Genomic DNA, 24,802 nt, shown 5'->3' with positions numbered 1-24,802 from the left:
GTGGGAGAAAAATGTCCCAACAGTGTTGTTCCAATAATATTTCACTGAGATAAGGAAAAATTTTGTTTATATAATCTCTTCTGAACTCAAAACACTTTTAATCACCACCCCAAAACATGAGGTTAGCGCTAAGTGTAACAAATCTAATAAACCAAAGTAATTGTCTAGCATCATCTAAGCATCCCTATTGGTCTTTTATTGCTGGGACTAGTATTGCTTTCTTTTTTACTTGAATAATGTTTACTTCAGAAACTTCAACATGAATATTTAGGAATTACTGTCATGACGTATTAAAGAACCTCAGCAAGAAATTTATAGGCATTCAGGTTAATTTTCAGACGAGGTCACTAATAGTTTTTAACGGCTCCAGACAAAATGGCCTTTTCCTCCACCTTTCCCCAGTAATGATCAGAATTTTTGTGGATTTACAAAAAAAAGATTTTTTGTGTATTTGTTGGGATTCGGGTTTGCCACGAAAAGTCACATTTTGTTGGTAAAGATACTAATAACAATAATAACAGCTGTCATTTATAGACTGCTTATTATGTACTAGGGGGAATTCCCTGGCGGCCCAGTGGTTAGGACTCCACGCTCTCACTGCCAAGGGCCCAGGTTCAATCCCTGGTTGGGGAATTAAGATCCCGCAAGCCATGGGGCGGCCAAAAAAAAAGAAAAAAAATGTACTAGACACTGTACTTTACATATTTCGTTTAAACCTTATAATAATGCTGTAAAGTGAGTACTGTTATTATCCTGTTCCTGCTTTACACATGAGGAAAGCGAGATTCAGAATGAGTAAATTGTCCTGTGTGTTGGAGCTGGACTATGAACCTAGGTTTATCTAACTTCAGAACCTGTATTTTTAACCACTTTGGCTGATTTCCATGTGATCTGTTAATGGAAACTTTAGCCTTTTATTGGTGTTAGTCACTCTTTACATAAGGGAAAAATACCTTCAATGTTCAAATCATTAGTTTAATGTGTAAATAATTGAAAATTTTGGATCAAACTTGCTAAATCTCTGCCTCATCTCTTCACACACAAAACCTAGGCTTCCAATAAAAATTTTTAAATAATAAAATAAAATGTAACTTTTCAAAAATCCTGGCTTTTAGGTATTATACTCATGTTTCTCTTCTAGTGAAAATAGTAACTTACTATTTTAGATTTCAAAAGAATTATTTCTTTTTAAGATTTATTGTTAGAGGAAAATACAGATAATTAGTTTTAATAAATCTAATTAAAGAGTAAAGATCAAATGTGGTTTCTTTCAACTAAATTATAATATTCCAGAAAAATTTTATATCAGATTATTCTTCAACTAATAGTGCCTTTTAACACTTTGGCTTTGCTTTGTTGCTTTCCTCCATTGCTCAATTAAAATATGTGTGGGCATTTAGAACAAAATCAGTCACAGACATGGTTAATTTAACTTTTTAAAAATTATTATTATAGAATAGTATTAAACATGAAAATGTCATATTGTGCCTAAATTATAGTGTTGAACTAAAACTTAACAGTTAAACAGGTTTTTAAAGACATGGATAAAATAGGTGGGAGAATATCAAAATACAAAACTGAATATTTAAATAATCTTTCCTACTTTAAGCTTAGAGTATTGCCTTTAACTTTTTCTTATGTGGCTATAGTTAACTGAGGTCTTCAATTTTTGCCCACCTTGGATTAAAATTAACATTCACTGTCCTTCAGGATTATACATCACAATCATATAGAATGAATTTTATATTTCAGCTAAAAATATATAAAGAAAGCTGCCTTATGTAAATGTATATATTTATTTTCTATACTTACCCCTAACTTATCCTATTGAGAAGTAATGAGATATTCATTCCTTAAATTTCAATTTAAAATATGAAAGACATTGATGTTAATTTTCATCTTTTGATAGAACTGAATCGTTTTACTCTATGAATGCACCAACTGATGTAAACTTCATGTTCTTCAAGGCTGAAAAAATATTTAGTAAATATAAAATTAAAAGTGTAAGTTGTAAGAAGGGATCCTAGACTTAAACCTACTCATCTTGATTTTTTGAATATTCATGTACACTATTTGTTTATGTATTTTATTATATAAGTGTAACAGAGATTTTACTTAACATTTCATTATCAATATTCTGTTGGACCCTCAAAGTATGTGATAATTACAAGGCTGTCTTTTCTTCCATCAGAACAGCAACCCAGAGTGCGTGGTTGGCTTCTGGCCAGTCTTGATGGTCAAACAACAGGACTTATACCTGCTAATTATGTCAAAATTCTTGGTAAAAGAAGAGGTAGAAAAACAGTGGAATCCAGTAAAATTTCCAAGCAGCAACAGTCTTTTACCAACACAACACTAATTAAAGGAGCAACAGCTGCTGATTCTTTGGATGAACAGGAAGCTGCCTTTGAATCTGTTTTTGTTGAAACTAATAAGGTTCCAGTTGCACTTGATTCCACTGGGAAAAATGGAGATAAACAAGATCTTTGATAACTTTCATGTTTACCTGCAGCTGAACTATACTTCAGAGTACTTTTAAAAAGTTTCTTCTTACAAAGAAATTCATCTTCAATCCAATGAAAACATTTGTTAATGGCTATTCCAGATGTTTTGTTGCTAGAAATTATTAAAGTTGTACACTAGTATGTTGGTCTAGTGACCTGGTTACATTTTACGAGTTGTTATTGGACTATGAGGATATTTGTTTTACCTAGATTTTAAGATTATGGAGACTATCATTATCATCTAATTTAAAACCCTGTGTTTATTGAAAGAATATGATTCATGAACTATAGAATACACAGTTTGCTACAGTAGGGATCACTAATGCATTTTAAAATTCTAGATTAATTGACTTGGAATCCTCAGAAGTTGAGTGACAACATATAAATATCAGAACAGGCAAAAAGGCTAATTTTTCTACAACTTTAAACAGAATAATAAAAATTTTCGGATGTGTATTACATCCAGTATTGGGTTTTTTTAGGCAGTAGTAATGTTTTCACCCACTGACAATTGATACTTTTATCTTTTATTGTATTTTTTAAAAATTTATCTTGGAAAAGTCACTAGAAGCATTGTGAAGGAAATGGTTCCAGGGTGACATATAGCCCTAATTTAGTTTTCCCTGCTAATAAAGAGGCTATAATTTATCTTTCTTACAGATTATTTCCATTTCTTCAGAGGATCATATCCCTTTACAGTATGATTAGTTTTCATCCTGGGTGAATCAGAATACATATATGAAAGATTTACTTTGTTTTCCAGCAGCCAAGACTCAAGTCCTTTGAGTTTCCAACTCAGTTCCAGTAGCAATGATTTAAAATCTTTTCATAGATTCTCTGCTTCTACCTAATATAATTAACTTTTTAAAATTCCATATTCAGGCTGTTCTTTAAACATTGAGAGTGTGTCACATTGGGTACACATTTCTTTTAGGTGTGGTTTTTACCACTGAGACTATAAATACAATGCTGAATTGCCATTTAGAATATGATAGTGCTATTCGACTTGTTTTTTGTTTAATAATGATTTTAAATCTAGTTAAATTTCAGAACACTGAATATTTCCCCACAAAACTGGAAAATTCATGTACTTGCTGTGATCATACTACAAAAATAATACTATCAGAAATACAGGGTACAAGAATACATTTACATATATTGTTGAAAACTTAGAATTATTTGATATTTTGATTTAGTATTTTTATCTTTCTTCTTACAGACTTTATGTTCAACAAGTAAGTAATTCTAGAACAGTTCAAACTAAAACATTAGGAACCAAGTATGTGTATAATCAACATAGAATTTTACTAAAGGCTTCTTGGGAATCTCTCTTTTGAGACAATATAATAACTAATATATCATTTAAAGTACAAATGTTGACCCCGTGCAGAAAAAGTAATAAGATAGTAAAATCTGTTTATCTTAGGCATATTTTTCTAACACCCGGTTCTTCAAACCTTCAAGTTAAGGGGATTAAGTTACTTATATATTATTTTCCATTTGTGTTCTACAATTAGAGGTTCTGCTTTGTTTGTTAGAAAGTAATTTATGGAAATTTTGTTATTGAAACAATTTTTCATAAATTAATAAATTTGGCATTGAGACATCTAAATTGAATACTAGAAGTGAAGTAGAGGTGAGATGTTGAGTCGGCGCTGTTTAGATTAGAAAAGGTGGGTCTTTAAGATAGTACTTGTGATTGCTATTAAAGATGTATAGGGAGAAGAGTATAGTACAGAATGAATGACAAAAATAATTTGACTTGGGACATCCCTGGTGGTCCAGTGGTTAAGACTCTGAGCTTCCAATGCAGCGGGCGTGGCTTCCATCCCTGGTGGTCGGGGAACTAAGATCCCACATGCCTGCATGGCATGACCAAAAAAAGAAAAAAATTGACTTTTCTTAGGGTGTTTTTGGTTTTGTTTTGTTTGTTTGTTTTTGGTTAAGAATGCTAAATTGCAATGTATATTATCTGACAGGTAACTATTTGTGTTTGAAAATTCCTTTTCTATTAAGAATCTAGAAAAGGAATTTAGGACTAGAACAAGCAGAGACATTTTGTAACCTTTTTTAGATGACTAAATGTAATGTTTAAGGCTCCAATATTGTTATTTTTAGGAACTTATTTAAGGACTGCTACTTTACAGAAATTACTAACTGAAACTAAAACACTTTCAATTAAATAAAATAATAAATCACAAGTTACAACAATAAAACAGGTTTCATTTAAAAATTTTTTCTGATTGTAGTTTACCAGTGTAGAAAGGAAAAGGTAGGAGGACTATAAATTTTCATGTTTTAACATTTCATTTAGGTACTTGATTTAGTCTATCAGTGTGTCATAATTATATATTTACTTGAATACTGCTGTCCTTTATCTTGTGCTTTCTTTAATAGAAAAAAGAATGATATTAAATGCAGTTAAAATTTTATTTTTAATAGATTGTTAAGTTGCTTTTACTGGACAAATAAAAATATATTAAACTTGATTGACATTTTTTGAAGACAAACTTAACTCTTTTCAGGATTGCAATTAATGTAAAAGTCTCTGTATTTGTCTTCATATCATTGTGTATATTAACTACTGCAAACCAATGTGTCTGCTCTATTTCCTTGTGATTTAAAGAAAATATTAAATTTACATTTATATAAAAATTATCTAGAAGGTGAGTTAAATAAAAATAAGGCCTCAAGTCTAGGTTTTAGGAGACCTAGATTCTAGTCTGGACACCACTACTTACTTACTGTAAGATTATTTTTCAGTTTCCACATTGATAACATTGGAGATAGCTACTACATCTGCCTCACATGAGAGTGCTTTTTTTAAAATATGAAGCACAGTCAAAAGTAAGAGATTATGACAACTACTTATTTGTAATTTTTTCATGTATATTTAAACTTCTTACATCCTGTTAAAATGTCACAAGGTATTTATATCAATGTAAAATTTCAGATTCACACATAATTAAAATTAGTTCACTTGTACTTATAACTTTGCCCAAAATGTAATTTTAAATTATTTTGCTGAATACCAGAACAGCCTAGAAAAATGCAGTGGAATATTTGTTCAACACAAAGAAATTTTGTTTTTTAAGCATTGCCTTTAAGTGTCCTTTCATATTGTATGTTGTTTTTATTTAGCTTATCTTATTTGGGAGAATGAACTGTTTCTTTTAAAGACAGCTAACTCACAAATCCTGTGGGGTACTTACTATATTATGCCCTATGGATAGTTTTTCACATTTAATGAAGAAATGTTTTAGTCTGACTTAACTGTGTTTCTCTCCTCATATAAATCGTTTCTTTTTTTTAAGGATTTCATGTGCTCAGCATTGACTCAATCATGAATTATACTCTTTATTAATGACAGCAGTATCATTGGTCTAGAAAACCTACACTTTTGTTCTGCTTCATTTTACCTTAATAGTTTTTCTTCATCTCCTGGCTGCAATTCCATACTCCCCACTCTCTACTATATTTAATGTTTATCCTTCTAAGCCATCTTCCAAATTTTTGATATATTTCTTTGAAAAAATATATAATAACATTTATTTTGTATAACTTTTAAATTTTATATCAATGATATTATGATATAAATTTCATTTTGCTTCTAACTTTTATAAAATATTAGGTTTTTAAGAACTATTCATGTTACTGTATATAGCATACTTCTGACTGCTGCATATTATTCTATTTTATTCACATACCATAGATTATCTTTTCCTCTAGTCATAGATACTTAGGTTATTTCCAGCTGTTCCCACTTCTACAAACTTGTACATTTCTTCCTATGACTCTGCCTTGTAGTTTCTTTGGTATATATGGCCTAGAGTAGAATGGCTGGGGTTTTGAGTATATGCATATTTAATTTCAGTTAGTAATGCTGGATTGTTCTTGGAAATGGTTGTACCAATTTGCACTTACACCAGCAAGACATGATGATTTCATTTTCTCTACATCTTCAGCAGTACTTGATATTTTCTGATTGTTGTTAATCTGATAATGTATGAAATTGTATTTTGTTTAATCTGCATTATCTGATTACTAATAAGTCTAAGCATATGCTTTTTAGTCATTCTGGTTTTCCAGTCTATGGATTGCCTATACTTATAATTTGCCCATTTTTCTACTAGACTTTTCTCTTTCTTGCTGATTATAGTACAATAAATTCTTTATATAGTCTAAATAATGTTTCCTTGTCAGGTTCAGATGTTGGAAATAACTTAGGCTTTTCATTTATTAATTCTTGTCTTTGGTGTCCTTTATGGAATAGAAATTTTAAATTTTGCCCCCAGTTGTTTGTATTTTTAAGGTCTTGTTCTATCAGTGTTATAGTTTTACCATTTACATTTAATATAATTGGAGTTTATTTTTGGATATAGTATAAGGTATGAGTCCAACTTTTTCTCCAGCTAATCATTAAGGGAAAAGTGTTATTAAGAAAACCACTTCACTCTCTCTCTAGAGGAAAATTATCTTGGATTTACTTTTTCCTTAGCACTATTTCCTTGAAACAGTGGGTTAAGATAAATAAGGAATGCCAGCTGTTTACCCAGCAACATTTTTTTTATTGTAAAAAGCACAGGCTTTGAGATTTCTCTGAGTAAGGTACAACTGATAACCAAGCTTGTTCCTCCTTGGGGAGATGTGGAACCCACCTTTAGGGATTTTTACACCATAGTGGTTCCTGTGGCATGTGAGTCTTACCTAAGGTGGATGCTCTCCTCTATATGCTGTGTTTACAGTGCTATACCTTTCTGGCAAGCTAAGTGACATTGGTGCCTTTTGGATCTTGTCAGTGTGAATGTCTGCCGGGTATGCAGAGTAGAGTTGTAAGTTTTTCTAACACCATCTATTAAATCCATATTTTCCCATTTCATTACATACCAAGTTTCCATAAGCATGAAACTGGGGCGCTCTGTTCTGTTTATTGGTAAATGTCAATTCCTTTCCCAGTACAACACTTTTAATATAAGTTTGTAATATGTCTTAATAGGTGAATCTATTTGTCCTACTTTGTTAAAATTACCTTAGCTGTTTGTGGATTTTTATTCTATGTATGTATACATTTTAGTATCTATGTATACATTTTAGTATCAGTTTATGAAGTTCCCCAAAACAAGCTGCTGAGATTTTTATTGGAATTGAATTGAATTTGCAGATTAATTTAGAATTAACATTTTTACAAGGTCAAATCATCACATTTGTGAACATAATTTTTTTCTTCATTTATTCTGGACATCATGTGTTTATGGGTTTTTTATTTGTTTGTTTTTTTGGCTAATTCCTAGGTACTTCATACTTTTCGTTGCCGTTGAAAATGGTATCCTGTTATTTCTGATCATGTTGAACTTGATGTTGATCTTGTATTTCCAGCTTTGATGAATGCTTTTTAATTCTAAAGTTATTGATTCTCTTTGGTTGTCTATCTAAATGCAAATGCAAATAATGAGTTTTATTTCTTCGTTTTCAGTCCTTATACCTTTCTTTCCTCTTTATTGTTTCAGCCAGGTTGCCAGTCTGTATTTGATGGTAGTTGTGGTAGCTGGCATTTTTATCTTATTTCTACTTCAGAATCTAAAGTTGCTTTATTAAATGTGATGCTTGCTGGAGTTTTATGCTAGTTAGTCTTTATCGAAAGAAGTTCCCTTTTATTGATAATTTAAATGTGCCTTTGTTTAGATGGTCTTTTGATTTTTGACCTTTAGTAATAGTAATATAGAGTATAACATTGATCTTCTGGTATTGAACCATTCTTGCATTCCTACTTGATGTTATTTTTTTCAATGAAATAATTTGTTTTATCAAAAATACATATAAATGAGCATGGAAGATGATTAATATAAAAGTGGGGTATCATGCAGGAATGTAACACTATTCAGAAGGCAGAATTGCCACTGTTTGATGAGGTGTCCCAGAAGATAAGCTGAAAAGAGGCACTGGGTCATAGTCTGGCTTCGTTGTCTCTGAAATTTTACAAGAGCCTTTTCTGGAGGAAGTAATTGGGCAAGGCCCTGAGCAAATATTGGGAAGCCTAGAGTTATCCACAGTTTACGTATTTTGAAATATGTGCCAGCTCCTAGAGCTGGATACTGCCTGTGACACAGGAGGAGTGGGCTGCTTAGGCTTTTCCGCTTTTAAGTTCCCTATGGCTGTCCTTCAGCACTCAGGAGTAGGTCAAAGCAGAACACTTGTGTGTTCTCAAAAGATCCAGGGAGCAGAAGGAAAGAGCTAGACCATCAGCACATGGTCTCACAAGCCAAGTACAGCAAATAACCTAGGCCAGAGTCACCCAGGCACTGTCAGATTTCTTAAAAATAAGGTATACCATAAGAAAACATCAGTTGTCTCTTAAGTCATTCTGCACGAATCTGAACTGGCTGCTCTCTTTGCCTGGTGCACAATTACCCTGGGTTCTGTATTTTCCTGAGGAGTCCTATGATCTTTCTTATTTCTGTACCCTACATTTGCCTCTTTCTTGGTTTACTCTCTTGGAGAGGTAAAGCACATCTAGTAGCTTCCTGAGAAAGGCTGCATGGGAGGTAAAGTGTGGGTCCTTGAATGTCTGAAAATGTCTTTAATTCTAATCTCAATTTGAATAATAGTATGGATATAGAATTCCAAGTTTGCAGTTGTTTTTCTTTAAAAATCTGAAGGGATTTCTCTGTTGTCTCTAGCTTCCATTGTGGCCACTGCGAAGGCTGAAGCTGTTTTGATTCTTGATCCTTTATATGTGCCCTATTTTGTTTTTGTTTTCCTCTCTAGAGGCTTGTAGGATCCATCCGAGGACATTAATGATTGTAAATTACTTTGTTTTTTATTTGTTTGTTTATTTCGGCTGTGCCAGGTCTTAGTTGCAGCATGCAGGATCTTTTAGTTGCGGCATGTGGACTTCTTATTTGCAGCATGCATGCGGGATCTAGTTCCTGGACCAGGGATCGAACCCGGGCCCCCTGCATTGGTAGCTTGGAGTCTTACCCACTGGATCACTAAGGAAGTCCCTAAATTACTTTGTTTTGAAGTTTCCATTTTCCTACATAGTCTTTTCTTTCCCCTATGTTACTGTGTGTGTGTGTGTACGTGTGTGTGTGTGTTTATGTTTTATCTCTATCACAATAAAGATTTTCCTCGGGTTTCTGCTGAACTTTGGCTGCCTGCTTATATTTAAGAATAAGAGTCTGAACAGCTGATTGAAGACTTTGAGCAGATAGGGAGGGCTTGTTGTCGGTGAACTTTGTGTTAAAGTAGTTTGGAACGTATGACATACGATTTGCTAATATTTCCCTAAATTAAACTTTCTATCCAGTCTCAGGTAGAGTGACCCACCAAACTTACAGAATGGTCAGGAAAACAGAACAGAAAGCACTTTAACTGTAGGTAGGCAGGCAACTCCAGTGAGAGTAGAGAGAGAATGGAAAACTGCTTGTGTATAGTTTCTCCTTCCAAACTCACCAATCAGCTAAATCACTCCTTCCCTAAGAAGCTGTTAGTAAAATAGGGAGAGAAGGAGGGAGAAAGAGGCACCAGTGTTATTCTAGAGAAATACTTCCATGTGAAAAAATGGAGTAGGGAATTATGTTAGATTGAACAGTATGTTAAAGTGAATGTATATTTTAGATTTGTCTTCATATTTGCTTTTGGGGTGGTCTCTTTGCTGTTTCTAAGAGAAATATATTTAAAAATCTCCAGTTGTTGATATATTCTCATGGTTTTATCAGTTGTTATTTTGTATATTTTTGCTACCTTACTATAAGTTTTGTACTTAGCATGCTTTCTGTTTCTTTTTTTTATAGATCAGATTTCTCTGCAGGTTTGGAAGCTGTACATTCTATTTTTATTCTCGTTGTGGTTACTTCTAACCCATAATTATGATTATTTTTCTCTACCAGCGTTTAAAGTTATCAATGTTGGAGTCTTACGATAACACAAGAATGTTGGCACACTATCCTCCCTGCTTTCTGCAGACACTTTTCCTATTGTCTCCCTGCCCCTATTCTTTCACTTGTTGGTATCACTTGGAGTTCTTTATTCCAGTTAATTTTTTATTTTGAATATTTGCCTAGTAGAACAAATAACTTGTCTGAGGTTACTATTTATCCTTCCTATATATGTTTTATCCATTCAGTTACATGTTTAACCATCAAACTAATAATCACATGGTTTTAAAAAATCAAATTGTGATTAAAAACACATAAGGAAATAAAGTAGTCACCTACCTCACTCCAGAGTCCTGATCCCAGAATCAACCACATTTAACTCCTTGCTAATCTGTTTCTATCTTCTTATTTCAAAATAATGTGGTCATCTCACTTTTTTTTTTTTTTTTTTTGGCTGTACGCGGGCCTCTCACTGTTGTGGCCTCTCCCGTTGCGGAGTACAGGCTCCAGACGCACAGGCTCAGCGGCCATGGCTCACGGGCCCAGCCGCTCTGCGGCATGTGGGATCTTCCCGGACCGGGTCACGAACCTGTGTCCCCTAGCATCGGCAGGCGGACTCTCCACTACTGCGCCACCAGGGAAGCCCTCATCTCACTGTTTTAACTTACCAACTTTAGAGGTTATCTATTACCCTCTCCTTCCCACCCCCTGCCATGGAGGATTTGGCTACCTTACACTACCATCCCACACTTCTTCTTACCCATCTTCCTAATATTATTTTAACTTTTAGTCAAGTCAGTGAAAATGTTTGCATTATTGTGACCATGTAAGTATTGTTTCTTTATTTCTTATGTAACTCTCTGGTTTTCCTGGTGTTGACATTGCCTTGCTTTTTTATTTGTCTAGTTTCTATGTACTGTACCTGGCTAAAAGGAGTGGTGCCTAATGCTTTCAAAGTGCTGAGACTTTCAGGAGTTCTGCAGTGTAAACAGTCTTAGTTGTCAGAATCCCAGTCTTTGGTATAATTTCATCCCCTCTGCTAAGTCAGTTACCTTACATCCATTTGCTTTCTTACTGCTTCTGAAAGTCTCACTCATTGTTGTCTTCTCTTGGGACTTCCCTGGTGGTCCAGTGGTTAAGACTCCATGCTTCCAATGTAGGGGGTGCAGGTTTGATCCCTGGTTGGGGAGCTAAGATCCCACATGCTGCGCAGTGTGGCCAAAAAAACAAAAAAAAACCATTGTTGTCTTCTCTTTATGCTTTGTCCTGGTTGTTTAATACCTCTCATTCTTTTTTTTTTTGTCATTTTGGGGGAGATTTTGAGGGGAAAGGAGAACAAGGTGAATAATCTCTTGTATTTAGAAAACAAAGTGGTTTTCTGCAACCATGTGTTATATACCTTCGAGAGAGTTATCCATAGTGCTGCCCATTCATTCCTCCATACCTCCCCCTGTTCTGTGTTGAACTCAATTCAACAGGTTTTTCCCACCACCACCACCCCCATCAAAACAACTCTTGTTGAGGTCACTAGTGACCATTACACTGCTTTCCAGTGACCAATTCTCAGTCTTCGTTCTACTTGACTTAAGGTGGCACGGTTGATTACTTCCTCCTGCTTGAAAATCTTTTTTCCCTTGGCTTTCAGGACACCATACTCTCCTGGTTTCCCTGCAATATCACTGAACCCTTCTTTTCAGTCTTCATTGCTGGTTTCTCCTCATACTCCCTACCTCTAAATGTTGGAGGATCTCAGAGTTTAGACCTTGGACCACTACTGTATACTCACTTCCCTGATGATCTCACCCAGTCTGGTGACTTACAATACCATATGTTTTGATTACAAAATTTTTGTCTTCAGGCCTCATCTTTTATTTGAATTCCAAAATCATATCCACCTGCCATTTCACTATCTCCACTTGGTATCTACCAGGCATCTTAGGTTTAGTATGCTTAAAAATCCTGATGTTTCCTTCAAAACCTGTTTCTCCTTCATTCTCTTCCATGTGTCACTAAATGGCAACTCCATCTTTTGTTTAGGCCAAAAATTTTGGAATCCTTTCTCTTTTTCATTCATACCCCACATGTATCAGGGAATCCTGTTCGTAGTAACTTTAGAATATATTCAGCATTTAGCCACTTAGCATCTCCACTGCCCCCTCTCTGGTCTAAGCCACATCATTGCTTGCCTAGATTATTGTAATAGCCTTACGACTTGTGGCTCTGCTTCTGCCTTTACCTCACCAGACCTATAGTCTGTTGTCAAGACAGGAACAGAGTGATCCTTTTTTTAAAAAATCTAAGTCATAATACAACACTCCTCTGCTAAAAACTCTCCAGTGGCTTCACATTTGACTCAGTAAAAACTCAAAGTCCTTATAGCGGTCTACACGGTGTTAAGCTATCTGACCCTTTCTACTCTTTGCCTTCTACTTTCCTCCCAGGAGTCACATTGCCCCCCTTGTAGTTATTTGAATATTCTAGGCATGCTTCCATAGGAGCTTTGCACATAGCTTTTCTTGTGTCTGGAGCCCTTTTCTCCCAGATATCTTCACGGCCCTCTTCTGCATCTTTCTGGTCATTGCCCAAAAGTCATCTTCTCAGTGAGCCCATCCATGTCACTCTTTTAAACTGCAACCCTTTCCTTCTCCCTCTGCATTCCCTTATCCTTCTGCCTTTTTTCTTTGCAGCATATATTGCTTTGTGTCCTCCTGCATCCCCATACTTGAAAGTACCTGGCAAATTTAGGCATTCATTTATATTGAAAGAATGAGTGGATAAATCATAGTAGTTACCTGTTCCTAATACTCTCAATGTCAAAACGTTTCACTGTAAAAAGAGCATATACGACTGTTATGAAATTAACACTCATGTTAATGGTAAATGACAAAATCAGTGCAAGGTAAGTTAATGGCTTAAATTCATAACTACTAGCTACAGTATGCAATATTTCCCTAGATATGTATAATTCATCAATGTTTAGTTGCTTCTACCAAGGGTTAGGAACTAGGCTGCACAGCCGGAGGTGAGCAGCAGCAAGCAAGCAATCGGAGCTTCATCTGTATTTACAGCCGCTCCCCATCGCTCACGTTACCACCCGAGCTCTGCCTCCTGTCAGATCAGCCATGGCATTAGATTCTCATAGGAGCGCAAACCCTACTGCGAACTGTGCATATGAGGGATCTAGGTTGCACGCTCCTTATTAGAATAATGCCTGATGATCTGAGGTGGAGCTGAGGCAGTCAGTGATGCTAGCGCTGGGGAGCAGCTGCAAATGCAGATTATCATTAGCAGAGTTTTGACTGCATAGAGACCATAATCAATCAATTGCTTGCAGACTCATATCAAAACCCTATCAGTGAGTGGCAAGTGACAAGCTGCATCTGGTGGCAGGCTTTAAATCAGAATCTGACACTAATTTTAGTCCGCACATGGCCTGCCTTTTTTTTTTTTTGGCTTCGTTGGGTCTTTGTTGCTGCATCCTCTGGATTTCTCTAGTTGTGGCGAGCAGGGGCTACTCTTCGTTGCAGTGCACGGGCTTCTTTTTTTTTTTAAACATCTTTATTAGAGTATAATTGCTTTACAATGTCCACGGGCTTCTCATTGCAGTGGCTTCTCGTTGTGGAGTACAGGCTCTAGGCAGGTGGGCCTCAGTAGTTGCAGCACGCAGGCTCAGTAGTTGTGGCACATGGGCTTAGTTGCTCCACGGCATGTGGAATCTTCCCAGAGATCGAACCTGTGTCCCCTGCATTGGCAGGCGGGTTCTTAACCACTGCGCCACCAGGGAAGAACTCTGCCCATTATTTTATTTACCACTTCCATTCACACCTCTTTCCCATGCTGTGCACTTGTCTCAGTCAGTTTTGGTTAAGCCCACAAGCTAACCCTAGCCAAAATGAGTAAAAAACAAACGTCACTGGAGAGCTTTTTTGAAAAGGGAGAAAGACCCAGTGATGAGACAGCAGAAGACTCTAAGACTGTCAACAAAACGAAATCTGCATTTAAAAGAAAATACCGAGTCGTACTTAAATTATGGGTTCATTGCAACAGGTAATTCACATTCTCCAAGCCCACTTTGTATAATATGTGGCGACTGGCGATCAACGAAACCATGAAACCTTCAGAACTGCTTCGCCACATGGAGACCAAGCACCCTGCATTAAAAGACAAGCCTTTGGAGTTTTTCAAAAGAAAAACCCCCACAAAGAACAGAAGCAATTATTGAAGGCCACCACTTCATCAAATGTGTCTGCACTAAGAGGATTATTCTTTTTTTTTTTTAATTAAGTTTAAAATTTTTGGCTGTGTTGGGTCGTCATTGTGGTGCGTGGGCTTCTCATTGCAGTGGCTTCTCGTTGTGGAGCATGGGCTCTAGGTGTGCGGGCTTCAGTAGTTGTGGCACGTGGGCTCAGGAGTTGTGGCGCACGAGCTTAGTTGCTCTGCGGCATGAGGGATCTTCCCAGACCAGGGATTGAACCCGTGTTCCCTGCATTGGCAGGTGAATTCTTAACCACTGTGCCACCAGGGAAGTCCCGAGGGCATCATTCTTAGTGGCTAACCGCCTTGCTAAATCTAAGAAACCCTTTACCATTGGTGAAGAGTTGATTCTGCCTGCTGCTAAGGACATTTGTTGTGAACTTTTAGGAGAGGCTGCAGTTCAAAAGGTGGCACGTGTTCCTCTTTTGGCTTAGCACCATAACTACATGAATTGATGAAATAGCAGAGGATATTGAGACACAATTGTTAGAGAGGGCTAGTGAGTCAACGTGGTACACAATCCAGGTTGACAAGTCTACCAGTGTTGACAAGCCAACAGTGCTTGTTTTTGTGCGATATATTTTTCAGGAGGATGTGCATGAGGATATGTTATGTGCACTTTTGTTGTCAACCAACACCACAGCGGCAGAACTATTCAAGTCTTTGAATGATTACATAACAGGACAACTGGTCATTTTGTGTTGGTATATGCACGGATGGAGCAGCTGCCATAACTAGACAGCTTTCTGGTTTCACTACTCAGGTCAAAGAGGTCGCTTCTGAATGTGAGTCTACACACTGTGTCATCCATAGAGAAATGCTGGCTAGCCGAAAAATGTCACCTGAACTTAACAACATTTTGCAGGATGTGATTAAATTTATCAACCACATTAAAGTACATGCCCTTAACTCACGTCTGTTCTTGCAGCTCTGTGAGGAGATGGACCCAGAGCACACACGTCTTCTCCCATACACAGAAGTGAGATGGCTTTCTAAAGATAGATCACTGGCCAGGGTTTTTGAGTTACAAGAGCCACTCGAGAGATTTCTTTTAGAAAAACAGTCACCACTGGCAGCACATTTCAGTGACACAGAATGGGTCACAAAACTTGCTTACTAAACATATTCAACCTGTTCAATGAACTCAATCTGTCACTTCAGGGGAGGACGACAACTGTATTCAAGTCTGCAGATAATGTGGCTGCATTCAAAGCCAAACTGGACTTATGGGGGCAATGAGTGAACACGGATTTTTCACGTGTTTCAAACATTAGCAGAGATTTTGAAAGACTGTGCCAGGGCCTTCTTTCTCCCAGCTGGTGCATGATCACCCATCTCAGCTTTCAAAAGAGTTTGCGCATTACTACCCAACCACAAAAGACCCCCAGACGGGGAAGGAATGGATCCGTGACCCATTTGTGAATAAGCCAGGTGAATCGACCTTGTCCGTGCTAGAAGAGGATCAACTGCTTGAGATCGCAATTGACGATGGCCTTAAAATTATGTCTGAGACAAGTCCAAATTTCCATACGTTCTGGATTAAAGTCAAGGCGGAATAGCCTGAGATTGCCACAAAAGCACTGAAAAGCCTGCTTCCATTTCTAACATCCTGTCTTTGTGAAGCAGGGTTTTCTGCAGTGACAGCAACCAAAACGAGATTACAGAGTAGACTGGACATAAGCAACACACTTCGTGTGTCACTGTCTCCCATCACCCCCAGGTGGGACCATCTAGTTGCAGGAAAACAAGCTCAGGGCTCCCACTGATTCTGCATTATGGTGAGTTGTATAATTATTTCATTATATATTACAACGTAATAATAATATTGCGTTGGGTCTTTGTTGCTGCACACACAGGCTTTCTCTAGTTGTGGCGAGCAGGGGCTACTCTTCGTTGCAGTGCACGGGCTTCTTTTTTTTTTTAAACATCTTTATTAGAGTATAATTGCTTTACAATGTCCACGGGCTTCTCATTGCGGTGGCTTCTCGTTGTGGAGTACAGGCTCTAGGCAGGTGGGCCTCAGTAGTTGCAGCACGCAGGCTCAGTAGTTGTGGCACATGGGCTTAGTTGCTCCACGGCATGTGGAATCTTCCCAGAGATCGAACCTGTGTCCCCTGCATTGGCAGGCGGGGTCTTAACCACTGCGCCACCAGGGAAGAACTCTGCCCATTATTTTATTTACCACTTCCATTCACACCTCTTTCCCATGCTGTGCACTTGTCTCAGTCAGTTTTGGTTAAGCCCACAAGCTAACCCTAGCCAAAATGAGTAAAAAACAAACGTCACTGGAGAGCTTTTTTGAAAAGGGAGAAAGACCCAGTGATGAGACAGCAGAAGACTCTAAGACTGTCAACAAAACGAAATCTGCATTTAAAAGAAAATACCGAGTCGTACTTAAATTATGGGTTCATTGCAACAGGTAATTCACATTCTCCAAGCCCACTTTGTATAATATGTGGCGACTGGCGATCAACGAAACCATGAAACCTTCAGAACTGCTTCGCCACATGGAGACCAAGCACCCTGCATTAAAAGACAAGCCTTTGGAGTTTTTCAAAAGAAAAACCCCCACAAAGAACAGAAGCAATTATTGAAGGCCACCACTTCATCAAATGTGTCTGCACTAAGAGGATTATTCTTTTTTTTTTTTAATTAAGTTTAAAATTTTTGGCTGTGTTGGGTCGTCATTGTGGTGCGTGGGCTTCTCATTGCAGTGGCTTCTCGTTGTGGAGCATGGGCTCTAGGTGTGCGGGCTTCAGTAGTTGTGGCACGTGGGCTCAGGAGTTGTGGCGCACGAGCTTAGTTGCTCTGCGGCATGAGGGATCTTCCCAGACCAGGGATTGAACCCGTGTTCCCTGCATTGGCAGGTGAATTCTTAACCACTGTGCCACCAGGGAAGTCCCGAGGGCATCATTCTTAGTGGCTAACCGCCTTGCTAAATCTAAGAAACCCTTTACCATTGGTGAAGAGTTGATTCTGCCTGCTGCTAAGGACATTTGTTGTGAACTTTTAGGAGAGGCTGCAGTTCAAAAGGTGGCACGTGTTCCTCTTTTGGCTTAGCACCATAACTACATGAATTGATGAAATAGCAGAGGATATTGAGACACAATTGTTAGAGAGGGCTAGTGAGTCAACGTGGTACACAATCCAGGTTGACAAGTCTACCAGTGTTGACAAGCCAACAGTGCTTGTTTTTGTGCGATATATTTTTCAGGAGGATGTGCATGAGGATATGTTATGTGCACTTTTGTTGTCAACCAACACCACAGCGGCAGAACTATTCAAGTCTTTGAATGATTACATAACAGGACAACTGGTCATTTTGTGTTGGTATATGCACGGATGGAGCAGCTGCCATAACTAGACAGCTTTCTGGTTTCACTACTCAGGTCAAAGAGGTCGCTTCTGAATGTGAGTCTACACACTGTGTCATCCATAGAGAAATGCTGGCTAGCCGAAAAATGTCACCTGAACTTAACAACATTTTGCAGGATGTGATTAAATTTATCAACCACATTAAAGTACATGCCCTTAACTCACGTCTGTTCTTGCAGCTCTGTGAGGAGATGGACCCAGAGCACACACGTCTTCTCCCATACACAGAAGTGAGATGGCTTTCTAAAGATAGATCACTGGCCAGGGTTTTTGAGTTACAAGAGCCACTCGAGAGATTTCTTTTAGAAAAACAGTCACCACTGGCAGCACATTTCAGTGACACAGAATGGGTCACAAAACTTGCTTACTAAACATATTCAACCTGTTCAATGAACTCAATCTGTCACTTCAGGGGAGGACGACAACTGTATTCAAGTCTGCAGATAATGTGGCTGCATTCAAAGCCAAACTGGACTTATGGGGGCAATGAGTGAACACGGATTTTTCACGTGTTTCAAACATTAGCAGAGATTTTGAAAGACTGTGCCAGGGCCTTCTTTCTCCCAGCTGGTGCATGATCACCCATCTCAGCTTTCAAAAGAGTTTGCGCATTACTACCCAACCACAAAAGACCCCCAGACGGGGAAGGAATGGATCCGTGACCCATTTGTGAATAAGCCAGGTGAATCGACCTTGTCCGTGCTAGAAGAGGATCAACTGCTTGAGATCGCAATTGACGATGGCCTTAAAATTATGTCTGAGACAAGTCCAAATTTCCATACGTTCTGGATTAAAGTCAAGGCGGAATAGCCTGAGATTGTCACAAAAGCACTGAAAAGCCTGCTTCCATTTCTAATATCCTGTCTTTGTGAAGCAGGGTTTTCTGCAGTGACAGCAACCAAAACGAGATTACAGAGTAGACTGGACATAAGCAACACACTTCGTGTGTCACTGTCTCCCATCACCCCCAGGTGGGACCATCTAGTTGCAGGAAAACAAGCTCAGGGCTCCCACTGATTCTGCATTATGGTGAGTTGTATAATTATTTCATTATATATTACAACGTAATAATAATAATAGAAATAAAGTGCACAGTAAATGTAATGCGCTTGAATCATCCCGAAACCATCTCTCTCCCCTACCCCCCAAAACCCCGGTCCGTGGAAAAATTGTCTTCTATGAAACCGGTCCCTGGTGCCAAAAAGGTTAGGGACTGCTGGCTTATACTATTAATAGACAATAATAAGTTAAGATTAAAATCCATAGAAATATCAAACTGTTTGCCCTTTATCATTTACATTTTGTGTAGTTTAAATTTGGTTGATTTTCAACTCCAGTAATATGTTCATAACCTAGCATACTTAAAGTTTTAGTTTAAAGCCAGCTTTAGTAAGCTTCAGTTAGAAATTAAGCCCCAGAGAAAAGACTACAAGTCATTTAGATAGCATACTTTTTAGATGACATAATTAGAATTGATACTGTAATTGCCCCCAGCAACTTCATTTTATTTATTCTATTCAACATACATTTGATTTCAGGATCTGTGGATCTTTGGATTCATCTTTTAATCAGTTCTGGAAATTTTACAATTATCTCCTTTCTGTTCTCTGTAGAATTCATATTAGACATATGTTTAGCCCTCATTCTACCCTCCATATCTTTGTCTTTCATATTTTTCATCTCTTTGTCCCTGTGCTGCAATCTGGTTAATTTTTCATGTATACAGCATCTGCATGTTCACTCTTCAGCTATTTCTAATTTACCATTTAACTGATTCACTGAGGTTTCTTTAAATTTCCATAATTATATTTTTAAATTTAAATAATTATAATTAATTATATTTCAATAATTGTATCTGGAAGTTTTTTTTTCAAGCTGCCTATTTATTATTGATCATTTATTATGCCCTTTATTTAAGTATGCTATGTTAATGTCTACAAGAACTCAAATATCTGCAGTCCTTGGAAGCTAAAATGCTTATTGCTTGTGCTGACTCTCACACATAGTATCTGGCCTCTTTACATTTATGGTGCCCTTTATGAATTCACTGCTTGTTAATCTGTAAATTCCACAGGCCAAAACTGGGTAAGGCTTGACTGCAGAGGATTCACTTTTGCCTCTGCTGGTATAATAGAGGCATCATTATTTTGGGACCATTTCAGTCCTTCCTTGAAGGTCTTGAGTAACTGTAGGGGATAGTTAATTTCCTCTCACCCTCACTCTACTTCTGAGCCAAAGCTCAGAATCCTCACAGCTAAGTTGCTATGGTCATCCACTTTTCGGGACACTCATACCCCTCTCTTCTGCCTGCAGTTTCCACCAGTTTTGATGGATTTTGCCTCTCCCCCTACTTCATATGAGATCAGTAGTGTGTTGATGTGCGTTTCCCAGGCAGAGTCTTACTTGTTCATCAGGAGAGTCTCACGTGTAGCCAACCACAATGCCAAAAGTAGAAGTTCCCTCCAATTTCCAGACTCTCATAAACAGTTATTTCAAATTTTACATTGTGGAACATCCAATATATCTGTGTTTTTGTTTCTTTGAGATTTTTTTGTAAAACTAATATTTACTTTATAAAAACTAATCCTTACATTGAAATTAACTGGGAATCTCAATATCCCCAATGGAACATGAGGAGAAACCAGGAATGAAGAAATGATATTAATACCAGAAAGTAAACAAAGCATAATTTCTATTAGTAAACTTAATAAACCAGCAAGCATGTATATTTCACCTTATTTTTCTCATTTGCCACAGATCTTCACAGGTCCTTAAATTAAGACAGATATTTGGAAACTTTTGCTTTAAGATTTAGGAAGATTCCTAAGTGCCTTCTGGCTCATCAAAGGAAAGTCAGATACATTTATAATAGTGTAGTTTTATGTATTTTTTATAGTCGATGGCAATATTCTTTGAAATTCTTTGAAAACTGTTCATCCATGTATGTTCAACCATATATGATAAGGCAACTAAACTACTAAATTGATTGGAAAACCCCACTTCTTAACCATTGTATTAATGATTAAACATTTAATGCTTTACTCTTTTTCCATTTGTATGTGAAAGAAAATTTTTAAAGCCAGCAAAAATTAATTTCTTGATATGAATGGTTAACACATTTTCTAACTGAAACTTGGTAATATTTATTAAGTTCAAAATAATATCTACTTTATTGAGTTGTTGAGAGGTCTAAAGGATACTCTGTGTTAAGCAAAGTAGGTAGCATATAATTAGGGCTCTTGTTAAAGGTCATAAGTACTTCTTAATAACCATGTTATCAAGATGCAGTTTTGAATCAGGAGCTGTCTTTAAAGACTAAGGACCTGCTCAGGGGATCAGGTGGAACAGTGCGGTTGGAACAGAGATGTTCTCTAGTAGCATCCTATTAGAAGAGTGGGAAATTATCTCTACCTGTTACTAGCACAAGTACTGAGGGACAAGGGGAAAAGTTATTGTTCAGGAGTAAGCAGTCAAGATTCTACAATGTTGAGCGTAGAACTGCCACACACATAGTACATATGTGTGGACTATGTATGTATACATACAAACGTACACAGATGGAGGACTTGCAGGCTGAGCATGTGGTATATCAATTTAAGAATCTCCCAAAGCAGTGTCTCCCGAACAGCAAAACTGGGGAAGTTTTAAGCTAAGGGTACATGCATATTCATGAAGGAGCTTGAGCAGAGGAGGATTCAGCATAAAATTGGAGCAAAGGTCAACAGAGTCCAAGTCTTACTTGATTGAAGTCAGGAGGGTCAATATCATCATTCCATCCTTCACCTGGATGGGGGCCTTAGCTCCTGCAGAACTCAAAGGTATAATTATTATGTATATGCCTTGAGGAGGAGCTAGGACTCTGCTTTATCACTGCACTTTCTTTGTTCCTGCGTCCTTTTGTTCCCTTAAGATCATTAATTACTGAGTCATGTTCAAGGGCAAGCATCACAGCACGCTTAGATCACAAAATGGCTTAGGCCCAGTTGGCTTCTCTTATGTTCATAGCAGCACTATTCACAATAGCCAGGACATGGAAACACCCTAAACGTCCATCGACAGATGAACGGATAAAGATGTGGTGTATATATATATATATATATATATTCCACAATGGAATACTACTCAATCATCAAAAAGAACGAAATAATGCTATTTTCAGAAACATGGATGGGCCTAGAGATTATCATACTAAGTGAAGTAAGTCAGAAAGAGAAAGACAAAAACCATATTGTACTACTCATGTGTGGAATCTAAAATATGATATAAATGAACTTATCCATGAAACAGAAACAGACTCAGAGACACAGAGAACAGACTTGCGGTTGCCAAGGGGAAAAGAGGGTGGGGTGGATTGGGAGTTTGGGATAGCAGATGCAAACTATTATATATAGAATGGATAAACAATAAGGTTCCACTGTATAGCACAGGGAATTATATTCAATATCCTGCCATAATGAAAAACAATATGTGTGTAACTGAATCACTTTGCTGTACAGCAGAAACACAACACTGTAAATAAGCTATACTTCAATAAAATAAATTTTTTAAAAAACGGAACACTGACATGTAGCATTTACCCTACAAGACTAAACTTTATACATCTGACTAGGTTCCCAGCAGTAGTCACCACAATAACACACTTGGCTGAACATATTAATGTATGAAAACTCAACCTGTAACTGAGAGCTATTTACATTTTTCAAGAGATGCCTCCTGATGAAGACAATGCTTCACCCTAGATTCTTTTGATGTCGCTCAGATCATGCAATTTTCCCATTCTACCTAATCAGGTATATCAAAGACTCCAACAATTTCACCCAATTTTTATCTGAGTTCTTCTATCTCCCCTACGTTCCCCTTTCTTCTGGACTGAGAGTTGATCATGTAAGTTCTGGCTCGGGGCATCTGGTTGCTAAGAGACAAGACGCTGATAGGGTGGCACGCTGCACTGCGACTAGAGTGAATGCGAGGTGGGGCCGGGGAGGAGGAAGGCAAAGGCTAGGCGCAGCGGCCAGTCGCCGCCGCAGCTCCTCGGCTCCCTCCCTCCCGGCCGGAGCTTGTCGTTCATTGGCTGCGCCGCAAAGGCGCTGGCCTACGATTGGCTGGCGGCTTTGATCCCCGCGCTCCCCGCCCCGCGGAGCTGGTACCCTGCAGTCTCCTGCTAGCGGGCGGGGGTAGCTTGTGAGGGCGCCGCGGCCGGTTCATGGCGCGGGCGGTACCGGTCTCTGCAGGTGACGGAGGCACAGCGAGGGCCGCCCCGGCGTAGAGGTGAGCGGGACGCCGAGGGGGCTCGGGTGCCGGTTGGGGGCGGGAAGTGTGGCGAGAGGCGGTACCGCTGGCAGCTAGCGGGTTCCCTCTGCGGCCTCCTCCCCTGGCGGCCGGGGTCCAGCTCGTCCAAAGTGCCTCCCCGAACGCCCCCACGCGCAACCCGCAGCCCGCCAGCCGTGCCTACTCCAGGTTCCCGAAGCCCGTCCAGCCCGCGAACCAGCTGAGGGACCCCCGGCGTCTGCCTCCCGGCCTAGCCCTGGGTCCCTGCCCCGCATCTTCTCCTCCGTCGCCTAAGCTGTCCGCCCCGCGCCTTTGTCCGCCCCTCACCCGCTCAGCTCTCGGAGCTTCTGCCCCTTCGGGGGAGGCGGGGAGACCGCGAAGGTCTGGGCTGCCCCAAGGACGTGCTGCGCAGCGAGCCTCTGGGCCGACGGTTTGCAGGGCTTTGATCTATTCTTCTAGGTTTCAGCTGTGATTTTATTTTCCCCTTCACGATCAAAGCCAGCTGCTTCCGTTCTCATTCGTGGTCAGAAAGCCTGGGCACAAGGCTTCTACCCTAGTGCGGAATAACTCTCTTATCCCCCACCCTCTGTTATGCCAGAGGCCTTTGACCTGACCTACTGGCCGCCGTCGCTTCCCATCTTCCTCTACCCAGGGGAAGAAGTCTCTGTCTACAAGACCCTTTTTCTGTTTGAAAAAAGAAAACGAAAATACAGATGCCAGTCGTGGACCTCTGGTCTTAATTACATTGGTTTTATTAATACATTTAAATAAACTACGATTGTGGGAATGGGGGAGAGGACATGAGGTGTGTTCTTTAAAAGTGTAGAGTATTAAATAGAATTTTTATTTTTGGTAAATAACACGTTTCACATTTAACATCTTTTTCATGTTTTATCATGAATGGGCGTAGATCTAGTAATAGTGTAGTTTGAGCTTCAGACTTTTTCTTATTGGCAGTTTTCAATAAGTCTGTACTTCTTTACCAGGATGGGAGGCACTGTGACAGCTACTCAGAGAATTTATTAAGGTTTATCCATCAATGCTATACCTTTCATACTTACATTCTGACTTTAAGGGATGCTTTCTTGAACATTCGTTTAACTGGAATTAATACTGGGTAGTTTTCCCTTGCTTGATATGATTCAGTTGTGTAAAGAAAATGTTAACAGAAAACATTTTTTTCATATTTAGATGATTTAAATTATTCTTAAACGTATATATTATAAATGAGTAGTATTATATTGGAAATACACATACAAGTTTTAATTATTTTATATGAACAGTATATTTGATTAGCTAACAGGTGCCTGCACATTGTAGGCCACAATAAATATTTTAGAAATTTTAAATGAATCTTTTTCGAAGCGGAGTAAAAAAACAGCACCCACGTCCTTTCCCTGAATTCTGTTTCAGACTAATTTTTATTGAGGCCCAAACAAATTGTAATAAAATACCCCATGCTCTAACATACTTCTCAAATTGCGTGGTATGAAAAGTGATGATGTGCTAGGCACACAAGTAGAG

General features: G+C 38.4%; 2 protein-coding genes across 2 annotated transcripts in view; both read left to right on the top strand.

The window, feature by feature from the left end:
• The window catches only part of PEX13 (peroxisomal biogenesis factor 13), a 33,211-nt gene extending 28,049 nt beyond the window's left edge, over window positions 1–5,162 (top strand). The window contains exon 4 of the mRNA XM_024752965.1: window positions 2,192–5,162. Coding sequence (XP_024608733.1) covers window positions 2,192–2,490 — 299 coding nt within the window. The 3' untranslated portion in view covers window positions 2,491–5,162. The remainder of the gene's footprint in view (window positions 1–2,191) is intronic.
• A 17,981-nt stretch (window positions 5,163–23,143) lies between these two features.
• The window catches only part of SANBR (SANT and BTB domain regulator of CSR), a 66,846-nt gene continuing 65,187 nt past the window's right edge, over window positions 23,144–24,802 (top strand). Inside the window, exon 1 of the mRNA XM_024752917.1 lies at window positions 23,144–23,278. The gene's annotated coding sequence lies outside the window, so the exon portion shown is untranslated. The remainder of the gene's footprint in view (window positions 23,279–24,802) is intronic.

Source organism: Neophocaena asiaeorientalis, unplaced genomic scaffold, assembly GCF_003031525.2.
Source record: "Neophocaena asiaeorientalis asiaeorientalis breed wild unplaced genomic scaffold, Neophocaena_asiaeorientalis_V1.1 scaffold100, whole genome shotgun sequence".
Lineage (NCBI taxonomy): Eukaryota > Metazoa > Chordata > Mammalia > Artiodactyla > Phocoenidae > Neophocaena > Neophocaena asiaeorientalis.
Note: the sequence above shows the minus strand (reverse complement) of the source record. Positions and strands in the feature narration are given on the sequence as shown.